The 12845-nt window shown below is 41.2% G+C and overlaps 1 protein-coding gene across 7 annotated transcripts in view; it reads left to right on the top strand.

The window, feature by feature from the left end:
* Nucleotides 1-12845, top strand: part of dsx (doublesex) — a 43086-nt gene that overhangs the window by 26975 nt on the left and 3266 nt on the right. For 3 of the 7 annotated variants that reach the window (NM_169202.1, NM_001275424.1, NM_001275423.1), the window contains exons 3-4: nucleotides 4529-4666; nucleotides 9747-10263. In NM_169202.1, coding sequence (NP_731197.1) covers nucleotides 4529-4666; nucleotides 9747-10204 — 596 coding nt within the window. In that variant the 3' untranslated portion in view covers nucleotides 10205-10263. Of the gene's footprint in view, nucleotides 1-4528; nucleotides 9267-9746; nucleotides 10264-12845 lie in introns of those variants that run through there. The other 4 variants (NM_169203.2, NM_079548.5, NM_001300291.1 and 1 more) reach the window with 3 other exon arrangements.

The following is a 12845-nucleotide window of genomic DNA, read 5'->3' as shown; positions in this document are numbered from 1 at the left end:
TCCCCGATTTTGGTCCGGACATGCACATAGATATAGCCCACAGCATTCCGAAGCTCGCTTCATTTACCACATTGCCCCAGTGCAGAAGGATTTCGTCAATTCGCCTTCCTTCCTTCTGGTGGCATTTGCCTGCCACTTACTCCTTTCTGTGCATACTGAGCACTTTGAGTTGCCATTTTGTGGATATGTCGATTTATTATTTTTTATTGTTGTTACGTTTTACGACCTGCCTCGAGCAACTCTGACTGACTGCCGACGAGGCAGATCTGCAGATATTTCGAGAAATTTACGGGTGTTCCTCATCGCTTTGGTAGCCAGGCTTTATCTCCATCCAGCTGCAAAGCGCACGAAATTTTATCAAAATATTTCCAACATCTCGCTTCTGCTCGGTTCTTTATTGCACAAGTTAATTTTACAACGCGATGCCGAAGTGCTCCACACGGAGTGAATCTTTTTTTGGGTTTTCAGCAGCTGAAAAATGAATGCTTTTTATCCGGAAAATACTCGTGCTCATATATATTCTTTTGGGTTTTGGATAAAGAAATAAGATAAAAACTTTACCTAATTAATGCCACACAAAAAAAGGTCGTTTGAATGTTTTTATACGCTGGAAATGATACCAATGTTGTCTTTTAAAGAAGTACAACAATTATGTGTATGAATGATATAGTTTCAACAATTCAATGTTAATAACAATTACTTTCAGTTAAAGACAACGAATTTTCTTCATGTGATTAAAATTTCCCCTCGGTCAATAAGATATGCGTGCTTTAAATTAAGAATTAATCCTGAATTTGTACATATATTTAATCGATAGTTCTTGATTCTTTATCATAAGAAATGTTTCGAAAATTTTTGGTACGATTATCTGACCTATTTTGAATAGTTTTTCAATTCGTAATATCATAAAATGGTTTATTTGCGAACAAGAATAATTTTAATATGCCTTGCAAGCAATACTAAATAACGATATATTTGGGTAAATACTTTTCGAAATTCAGCTTAAAAAATAAGAGATTATGTCTTTTCAAAGGAGAAAATTGCTTGTACGCTGTTTTGTCGAAGTATCTTAAAAATAAGCGACTGCGTAAATTAAATTGAAACCATCGAGATAAACGCAGGAAATGGTTGGAAAAAGAGGCAGCTAGCGAGCGAAGTGGTGCCTTGGCCATGTAATGCCTGCCAATTGGTACAAAGAACTATATATAGGATATATAAAACCTCCTCCAGAAACTGTGCAGCTGCAGCAGGAGCGGCAGAAAGTGCTTCGTGCTGCAGCAACAAACTCATAAAAAGGCGCAGAAGAACGAGCGAGAAAAGCTTGCTAACGACTTAAACGCCGCAGCAAGGAGCTGGGGAAACGAGGTCCTCGTGGAGGACTCGGTATCGTGGAGCTCGGAGATTGCCGAGTGGAAGGTTAGCTGCACTTTGGACAGTAATAAAAGTAATAACAACACCAGTACCCAGTACCAATACCAGTACACAGTACCAGTACACGTGCAACCTGCACATACATATAGCTGCACCATATACATGGGTTGTATATACCTTGCTCCTCACGAAGCTCGGATTTGTGTGCCCCCAGTTCTCCTGCCACATGGCCCTGCGCAGAGTCGCTTTATGCGCGTTAATGGCATCGTTTACTGGCTAACTGTACATGCATATAGATGTGCATCTAGCAGATCTACATGTACACATATACATATACGTAGATAAATACATATATATATATATATATATGTATATTCGTGTTCGGTAGTACATACTTCTGCAGGGGAGGGCGGTGCAACACCGACAGCTGCAGCTTTTCGTGCGCGGATACTTTTCGTGCCAAGTGGGCGTTACCAACGCTTGCCGAGCGTTTTATATAAATATTGTGTAATGTGTGTATTATTTAGGATTGCACTTAAAGTGACTAAAATGTTCGGTGATTAAGTAAATGTAGGATTCAGCGTGACATGCATGTTTGGGCAAGGTTCATTCAGAATCCGATGAATGAACTGAACTACAGTATTCGATTTATTTTTTAGTTTTCAGTTTCATTTCTAAACATGGCACTGTTGCACGAGACTCGAAATGAGACTAATTAGCTGTAAAAATATGCAGTTGTAAAGTGTTATTAACAAGTTTAGATTACAGAAAATTATTGTTGTTGAACATTTTAATTGGTGATTGTTATTTCCTATTTTGTTTTCCACAAATGTATTTAACATTTTTGTTTACGTGAGATGAAACAGATGAAACGTGAGAAGAAATATCACGGAAATGTAACATGAAAATTCCGTTCAAAAGTAATAATTATGGAATCTGTAGCCTTTACCAATCATTAGTTTCAGAGTTAAAAACACGAAAATGAAAGTATTTCAAAAACGGTTAGGTATAACTAAAGGTTATTTGTATGTAGAATTAGTGTGTCTATTTAATAGTCTCAGACCAATACTTAAATTATAAATAAAGGATCAACCGCCCCTAAGTGTAGTTGAAAAATGTTACTTTACTTTACAATTTATACTTAGCAAACGAATGACGTTTTTGTTCACTCAGTAGTAGTAGTAGTTTTAAGTCTGGGCTTTAAATGAATCTTAAAGAGTTTATTCAGGGCTTATACAATATAAACGCTTCTACGAGATGCTAACCTCGAAAGTTTCTTTTTCATATAAGAAGTGAATCGTATACATACGATTAAAAAATGTTTGTTTTCTCCTTATAGTCTCAGACCATAAACGCTGTTAACTGCCTAATTTAAAACTTTAAAATTGACTCTTTGTGGTTTCACGATGTGGTTTTGAATAACAAATTAGAGTTTTATTATTCTAATACTTGATGGCCACTCACATGGGAATGTTTAATATATTCTAATTCAAAAACACTGTCGGCGCTTAGAGGCAATGGCGCTAGCGATAAGTGGGCAGACCGCAGTGAGTAGGGCTAGTAAAATGGTTTTTCAGTTATTGACATGGTCGAGCGTCGGTTGCGGCAGCAATAAATCAATTTATTAGACTTATTTGCGCCCAATAAAATAATTTGCAGGCATAAAATGGTAACAAAACAGCGCCCAAACTGCGGCCAGCCCACTAATGACTTAATTACTAAATTAAAAAGGCGCAGACAGCGCGGCAAATGTTCGTGCAACGCGACCAGCTGAATGAGCATGTGGGCAACACTCGAGTAAAAGTTACAAGCCACAACAGGAAGTAGAGCTGTTCCCAAAACGAGTTTCTAGTCAAGTTCGCACACGCAATCTGAGTGCGCCAATGCAAATCCTGCAACAGCGCTTGTGTTGCATGCAACAGCACCAACAGCGGCAACAGCAGCAACACTTGCACGCCAACAACACCAACACCAACGACCGCATCGCAGGAGCAGCGAGCAGAGAGCCACCATAAAACGGGCCAATGGATATGAAGCTCCGCCTACAACCAAACTACCGACAACGACAACGACGACGGGCCAATGTAGCCGCTGTGTTGTTGCTGCTGTTGGTGTGCTGCTGCTGTTGGTGTGTTGTTGCTGTTGGTGTGTTGTTGCTTTTGGTGCTGGTGGTGCTGGTGGTGCTGGTGTGAGGTAAAAACCAGAAAACGAAAAAAATGGCTGGCGATACGAAGAGCATAATGGCATAAGCTTGGCGAGTAAAAGAGAAAACTGCAAAGTAACACCAGCGGCAAAAATATTAATACGAAGTGAATATTCCGCAAGTAAGCGGATTAATAGTTTTGACACAAGTTTATAAAAAATTGTATGAAAATATTGTATGTCTTCAACGGAATGTATCTCATGTGGCCCAAAAAGAGTCGTACGGTCTTAAATGTAACCTTAGTTACAATAGATGAGGTATATTGGTTAGGTACAGAAGTTCCAAGATTACTGGGATTACTTTTTTATTATTATTAGATTTTATTATTATATTAGATTTTCCTATTTGCTTGTTTTGTTATTTTTTAAAGAAACCAGCTTAATACATAGTAGCTTATACGTTTTTAATAGGAAATACGATATTTACATTTACATCTATTCATTATTTAAGATTAGGATCCTTTGCCTAAAACATTAAGGTGATTCTACTAAATAAAAAAATTATTGCTTTTGTATATTTTTTATGTATGTGTATAGTGCTTAAAAACAATTTAGGTTTTCTTTGTTTGTCTAGACTTGCTGATTTCCGCGTAGCTAACGATTATGCTTATGCTACTGGTTTTCACTGGGATTGGAAATGTTGAACATTCCTGTTTGATATCAATAGGTTTCTCGTATTAAGTTGCAAATTATGCCGACGTTTTTGCAGCCATGTTTACGTTGCACATCGCTGTCTGCCAGTTTTTGCACCATATATAATACTTATGCAAACTGGCGAAATTCAAGATGGAGTGGCACCACGACTCTTGTCGAACCGTTCGTTTATGGGATGGAGCTGATGTCAATGAAGCTGATTGCCAAGTAAATGGGGAGATCGATTGCAGACAGCTGATGATCGAGAAGCATGGGAATAAAAAAAAAAACTAACGACATCTTCTATCTCCGTTTATTCCAGGCCAAGACGTTTTCCTAGACTATTGCCAAAAGCTATTAGAAAAATTCCGCTATCCTTGGGAGCTGATGCCACTCATGTATGTGATATTAAAGGACGCAGACGCCAACATTGAAGAGGCTTCCCGGCGAATCGAAGAGGGTAAGTCTGTTGATCAGTGATTCAGTGATCACTCCACTGCCAAGCCAATCAACTGGCTGTGAAGTGAAATTGTATAATAAAATGCCGAATGTCTCTCGATCTGATCTAAACCAGGCCAATACGTTGTGAATGAGTACTCCCGTCAACATAATTTGAATATCTATGACGGGGGTGAGCTGCGCAACACAACGCGGCAATGTGGATGATAATTTTTCATTAACTAGAGTAACGAATACTACTTTGCCCCGATATTTATTATTGTTCAGCATCACATATTAGCTTAATGCTTCGGTGAAATCGCGCGAATTTAACTTTTATAACTTAGAGTTGAGTAACTTAGAGTTTTATGGAGCAAAACCTCTGTAAATAAATCGAATTTATCGGTAAACTAAAGCGCGACTTGGACTATCTTCAATCAACAAGCCAAATATGTCGATGTGTGACAGCCGTTCTACGCGTCAGCTTTCTTCAATCAACATTACCCCGTGCTGAGATGTCTGGCCTCAATGTTAATAATCTCAATCTACAATCAACATTCTCTTCTCTTCAATCAACAATCCGCAAACGGATCTAATCAACAATCAACATAGCCCTTGCCGCCAACGAATAATATAATCAAAGGACAAAGGACAAAATGTAGTAAACGTTTTTAAAAAATATTCGAAATACGCACGCCAAATCAACGATCAACATTTCAACACGTTCGCATCACAAATCTGCGCATCGGTTGTATAGCTTTAGTTTAACCTTATTTAAGTTTGGCATTACTCAGTTTATTGGGCTAATCACAGTCTAATTAAAGCCATTGAAAGCGCCTCACTTCAGTCATTTATGCTTTTATTGTTTACTTAAGTACTTAACTGAATCTAAGTACAAAATAATGTTTCTTTCGTAAGCAGCACTAAATTGATCAACAAAGGGGATCGAGAAGAAAACTAGGATATACACACTCATTCGAATAGGCATACAAGCCAATCTCAAATTTCTTCTTTGCGTGTGAATTTGTATCTTAGCAAGGCAATTGCATAGTAACCCTTGAAGAAATGATAACTACTTTCCGGGGGTCTGGGTATCAAAACTGTTGTGAGATAGTGCACAAATTATAAATATATTTAAGTTAGTGTTTCATCGATGTCTTGCGAAACTCTAATTGTAATATTGCATTACAACGAAAATTCTTATTGACATTGTAAAATATTGTTACGACCTTAAGTAAGATTTAGCCCAACGGAATATTATAAAAAGGATAAACCTGAAATGTCAGAAATAAACTATTTTCCTTAAACAAAATCGGCCTCGCTGAGATGATGAGATGAGATGATGAATTGGAAACTGAATCTGAAACTGAAACATAAACCCTCGGATATGCGAATTGAATCACTGAACTGGAAGTATCAGCTGTTGTTTGTTTTGTTGATGACATTAAACTGGTAACGATTGCTTTTCAAGTTGTTGCCATTTCTCGAATCCATTACCATTGCACGTCCCAGCATCATCAGCTGAAGTTTTGCCGAGTTGGAGTTGGGAGCCGGGATGAAGGATGTGGGAAGTGGGATCTGGGAGCTGAAAGTAACTTGTGTCGCCACTGCTGCTCGGATCGTAAATGCATCATTAAACCGAAAAATGCATGCGAAAAATTTACGACACTGCCAACACCATTGCCAAAGGCCTGCACTGCGAGAAATGCATTCAGTGAAATCATCTTCGATTTTGTGTTCACCTTCAGTTTAAATCGCATCCATTTATAAGTTGTAGTTTACTAGACTCCCCTTAGAATTGTAAATATTTTTTTTTAATATAGTAACTAGTATATCAGTAATATGGATTAATATGGATATGGATTACTCAAAGTGTACGCCTGAGATTCGCAGATTCGGATTTAGTTTCTCCAGCTGGGTTAAACGACTCTAGTCCGCCACCAGGTAGCTGCAATGCTCCGGCCGTAACAGCTCGACATCGCTCCTCGGCACTAAACACGTCACGATGAAATTTCAGGTATCGCCGGCGATCTGGGAGGGAGAATCTCTGCGTTACCGTGGGTAGGCAATGGCGACGTGTAAATGTGGCCACCATAAAGCTTAAAAGTGTTTATGGTTGAAATGTGCGCAAGTGAAAGAGAGAGAGAGAAAGGAATCGCCGAGCGGTTAAGGTATTTGATGCCAACGAATCGAAAGTTTTATTGCAATATTCAAGGTCCGTTAAAAACTAAATTTGGTTAACCTACCTTTTCTATACAAGAACCCTCTAAAACAGTCCAAGTTAAAAGCTTCTTGGACAATATTTAATAATTAAGCAATAAACAAAATGACATGATACATATCATGTTCTTCCCATTCATAAGGATAACTAGGTTTCATAACGATTTCATATTTCATAATCATATTTTTAAGGCAGGACTTTAAATTTCTTGAAACATTTATACATACATTCATTTACGATCAATGAATTTACCTCACTTTTGTAATTAGATAATAAACCATTAATCTTTAAAATAACTCTCTATGGATATATGTAGATAACTGGATCTTAATATACTGTTTTCAAATAGTGTGATGAGCAAATCATCTTATGACTCAGAGAATATAGTATAGTAAATTCATATGGAATCCAACCGCTCTCCTCGACCCAATTTTACGACGCACTGCCTCATCCTTGCGTTGTCATATTTCCAGCGACGCCTTTCTTTGTTTTCCCATAAAAAATAGACTCGCTAGTATACCATTTTGTACGGGGCGCCATAACGAGCTGCGGGCCGTATCATCATCATCATCGTCAACGTCCTCATATGTGGCTGCCCAGCCCAGCCCGGCCCAACCCAGCAGCTCAGCTCAGCTCGGCTCGGCTCAACGAGTCTAGAACAAATTCCTTGCCACTTTCATCCCAAACATTTACCAATGCTTATTAAAAACTATAGGAAAGCGCAGACCGAGCGGCAGCAGGAAGCAAAAATTTCCAACTTTACGACTTCATATTGTGGGCGGATCGTAAAATATTTGTGCAGCGTCAACTTGCACTCCACTCCACTTCGCGACCGCTCCCCGTTTCCCATCTAGTTTCGCTACTGTCATTTTTACTGCCCCACGACTTACAAGCTGCCACTTGTGCCAGACATCTGATCCACATGCATAGCCATGGCCTCCTTAGGACAATATAGATTCATCATGGCCACGGTCCTGGCTCGCTAAATAATAAGCAAGCAGTTTGTCATAAAGGATTCCAGCGCAATCGGGCTGTACTGGACTGGACTGTCTTGACAGTTCGACTGGAAACTTATTGTCGAGGTTTTGTGGCCTGCAAAAGCATAGATTATAGACCTTTGGATGGAGCAAGCAAAACTAGTTTCTTTAAACGAAGGCTTAGAAAGATTACGGATTAAACGAGGTCATCAAATAGTTTACTACTATTTTAATAACATTGAAAAACCAGTAAAATTTTACCCAATGCAATCAAATCATAGCGTAGACTTTGAACAATACAGTTAACAGTAACTAATTGGTGGACAACGGGCACATATTTAACCAATATTCCGACCAACTTGAAGAACTTCTTATGGCTTAAGAATGATTTCCTTCCTGCTGCAACAACAGTGAAAATACCATGTCCATTTTCACTTGACTTATTTCATTACACCAAGTCAGGAATCGGATTGAGAGGTCGTCACTTCGCTTCCTGGCCAAGCCAAACCTGTTCGAAAATGCATTCCTCTAATTACCCCCAACATCAAGACTCGGTTTATGGACAAACCCAATGAGAGTTGCCTATATATTAACAAGTACCAGAATGCCCGGTCTGGAGGGCAGCTTAACTTGCTCCTTACCCTGACCCGCTCCATCCATCAGCAACCTGGGTCACAACTTTTTACGACTTTTTATTATTTCGTCAAATCGCACAATGGGCGGGCGGCATTAGTTGCGACTAGGTTGGGTCTGGGTCTGGGTCTGGGTCTGGCATGGACTGTACCTTCGACTCCAACTCCACCGATTTCACTCCTTCCACTTCGATACTTGTGCGTCCTCCGAGGAGGGAACTCTTCAACCCAAGAAAGGGGGCCACAAAGGGGAGGCACGCTCATGCGTAATTCTCTCTCGTATGCTCTGGCCCTGTTTAATGCATTCTGCAGTTGGCGGAAGAAAAAATCCCATTAAAATTAAGTAAAATTGCAGCAGCAGCAGCAGCGTAATCGTAAAAACTTGGCATTTTGATGTTGCAGCAAGCAGTAAAATTTTGAAAAGTTTTTGCCACGCAGATAAGGCGGGGAGTCAGCGTAAGACAAAGGCTCTAGCCAGCCGAAGCTCCAACTGGGACTGGAAGCGGGATGTGGTCGTCGATCTGGGGGCGTGGCACTTTGGAGGAAGCAGCGGAGGGTTTATTATGTGAGCACCGTGCGAAGGTTGCACATAAAGTGCATTCCGGGGCCATAGGTGGGCCCGTGCTTGGAGTTCGGGCCTGGGGAACTGGGACCCCAGGTTCCTCATGTGCCTTCCAAAATGGCGCACATCTTGGTCGGGTGGCATAGACATTAAGTGCGGCCATAGTTAATGCCATGGTCGCCAGCCACAACTTTAAACTGCTCTGCTCTATTTTCCATAAAAAGTGTGTTAAATTAACGACGTGGTATACCGTCAAGCAATCACTGGATTATGTTTAAGTTATTAAGGTGTTTTCCGGAAAGTGAACCCTTTTATTTTTTGTTCTCATTTGTAAAGCTATATTTAATTAAGCACGAAAAAGAGAGAACGCTGTAATTGAGGTCCTCAACTACCAGATGCGAAATCAGTTAGGAGAAAAATTATAAACTTTTTCCAATCTTTTAAATTAAACGAATCTTGTATACTATAAAAGTAGATGACATTAAGAAAAGAACGAATTTATTATTACCTTTTTTCGTCTAAATATAGAAATAATAAAAACTCGTATAATTAGTATTAGTATTAGTGTTCCTTTGTGCTTTGTGTACTGTGTATAACGATAAGTATAAGTAATCCCGAAAATTTCACAAGTTTTCAGATGCTTACCATTATTTTGGAGTCAAAAAATACATCTGCCAAGTTTTAATCGCATAACTTCTGTTAATCCCCAGCTCGAGTGGAAATAAATCGCACTGTAGCCCAGATCTACTACAACTACTACACCCCGATGGCCCTGGTGAACGGGGCGCCCATGTACCTGACCTACCCGAGCATCGAACAGGGTCGCTATGGGGCGCACTTCACCCATCTGCCGCTCACACAGATTTGTCCACCGACTCCAGAGCCGCTGGCCCTCAGCCGCTCCCCGAGCAGTCCCAGTGGACCGTCGGCTGTCCACAACCAAAAGCCCTCCCGACCGGGCAGCAGCAATGGCACCGTCCACTCCGCGGCCTCACCCACAATGGTCACCACGATGGCCACGACCTCCTCCACGCCCACGCTCAGCCGCCGTCAGAGATCGCGCTCGGCCACGCCCACCACTCCGCCACCACCGCCACCGGCGCACAGCAGCAGCAACGGAGCCTACCACCACGGCCACCACCTGGTCAGCTCCACGGCTGCCACGTAGCAGTATCGCAACGTTGCTGCCGCCGTGGCAGCAGCAGCAGCGGCCGCTGTCCTCTTCGTGTAAGTATCCACATTGTTCTACAAGTTTCAATATATGTGTATATTTTTACACTTTAGAGAACATTTTCCATCATATATTTTCTAACAATAAACTAACAAATCTGTTTTAAGATTCAAGATATAATGAATAAAGAATAACGTTCTCACTTCCTTACGTTCCTTACCACTTACATATGTATTGAAATCGAGGAACAGATCGACATTTATTCAGATATATTTATATTGGGTACGAAGATTTTGCCTTGAATAAATGTTTTCTCACTAAAAGTCTGAACACAAAATAAGCAATATGTGCTGGCTTTAGAAATGAGTAGTGGAATCCGCATAGTATTAGTAAATTGAGTGCATTTCATTGCCAGAATCTAGAATATGATGATATGAATCTATGAATATGATATGATAATTTGTTGGCGCTTCAAGAACTTATAGTTTCAGTCGTGGCAAAAACATTCCAACTCTCTGTGTAGATTGTTTTTGGTTGCACATGTAGCCAGCTACTCAGTTGTTTAACTCAATTGCGTCGAGAACTAAAGTTAAATCTTAAACTTAGCCCAGCATTAGTACCAATACCCGAAAAGTTTCCGTTTCCGCTTTCACACTTGCAGCTCATTTCGCATGCTGGCCCAGGCGCATTGCCTTTAATCAAATCAATTTCGCAGCATAGTTTTATGTTCACAATTTGGGTTGGCTGGCTGTTTTCAGTCTCGGTCCCTGGTCCCTGGTCCCTGGTCCCTGCTTCCTGGTTTCTGGACCGGATCCCTTCCCATTCCCACTTCCATTCACATTTCCGGTTGCAGGCGAGAGGTCGAGTGTGTAGATGCTGGCTGCACTTCCGTACTGCGCACGAAAGTATGCAATGGCTTTTTCATCATTTGTCCTGATGACTGCAACGTGGGCAACAAAAGCGCTCGAGATGAAAAGCAATTCCTCTTGGACCGACGTGCCACGCCCCCTAATCTCGCACCGCCTGCTCCGGCTGACAATTGAAGCATTTTCCACATTTTCGGCATTTTCTTGGTGCACTCCTGCTGCTGCAGTTGCTTAATTCTGCGAGAGTCGGGCGGGCGGTCGGGTGTTGAATTTCCATGGCTGCTGTCATTGGCATTTTTGTTTATATTTCCATCGAGATGGGCAAGACGAGCTGGTGTTTTGTTCCCAACGTTTGAGCATTTTGTAGCCTTTTGTTTTGCTAAGCGATTTGCCTTAATTAAAAACTCAAGTGGCGCCAGCAGCGGCAAGGGCTTCTCCATTTTCCGCCTCCCCACACCATCGATGATGGGAAGGGGTATTCGGGTGTGGTGTTTAGAGGACGGGCATCCTCCCATCCAAACATCAAAACATACGCTTCGCCAGTCTTCTTTTCTCACTCGGTTTTCTGTTTTACGATTCACGCTGGCAAACCGCGAAGACGACACTTCAGAATGCATATTTCAATGTTTTGGTCTCGTCCAAGGTAATAAAATATTTGCATTGCAGAATTATGAAAGCGCGCCGAATTGGCATCTAAATCTTGTCTAGAAACTGTGCGCATCCGTGGCCCTTCGATTGTTTTGCGGCCATTAAAAACCCCGACTCCCAATCGCCCGAACTCCTAACTCCTGTCACCTCTCGCCGCACTCCTGTGGCATATTTATTCTAGCTTCAAAGGGACGCGGACACGGACGCAGTGCAGCATTCTGTTTTTATGGGTCTGCATCGTAAAACCGAAACTGAACTGAATCGCACGATAGCTGCGTGAAAATATTTTTTCTCTGCCGAGGCGTCTGCTGGCCAACAATTCAGCCCCTTTCTAAGCCTAGAACTGCAATTAAATGTTCCCTTTGAGGGGGCGAGACTACAAAGTCAGGCGGTTGGATCTCGAACTCGTAAAACTATCGCAAATTTCGTTTAACTCTGTGACGGGGATCGGCCAAATCAAACTTATTAAAAAGAGTCGGTCGAGAAAAGGCGAAGCAAATGCATTGGCAGCAGCAAACAATTATTTTGGGCAAAACTCAAAACCATAAAAGCGGGCAAACAATACCGAAAACTTTTACGAGCCTTGGGGAGATCCTGCGAGCAGCATTTCCACAATGCGTTTCATTTCGCCAAGAACAAACGCACACAAGGAGCAAATATCCTTTCAAATGGCACTTCAATTCCGCTGCAACTCGCTTTTGTTGCTCTGTCCAAAATGGCAATAAATGCATAAGTTTCCGTTTTACGATATTTTGTTTCCATTTGCTGCCGTGCCAGTTCCCAGACAATCCTCCTTACCTTTTCACCGGTGCTCCAAGTGCACTGGGAAAATATTTGACGGCCACCGCCAGTCTTCTTTTGGTCTAAATATATTCGCTAACTACAATAATTTGCTTTAGCACGTTTGTGTGGGGTTTCTGCACATGCGTTTAATTAACTGAATCTTTGGCACTTCAAAAGTATTTGGCGAACAGGCGGAGGTATAAAAAGTGCTTCCATCAAAGATTTCCGTCTTCCGAGTGAACATGCAACCACAAACATCAAAGTGACTCATTAACATGGCCGACAAATTTTATTCACTGGCACTGAAAGAGTTAGGCTCTTCCTAATCTCTACTTGGGTAT

Source organism: Drosophila melanogaster, chromosome 3R, assembly GCF_000001215.4.
Source record: "Drosophila melanogaster chromosome 3R".
NCBI lineage: Eukaryota > Metazoa > Arthropoda > Insecta > Diptera > Drosophilidae > Drosophila > Drosophila melanogaster.
This window is presented reverse-complemented; position numbering and strand designations above follow the sequence as displayed.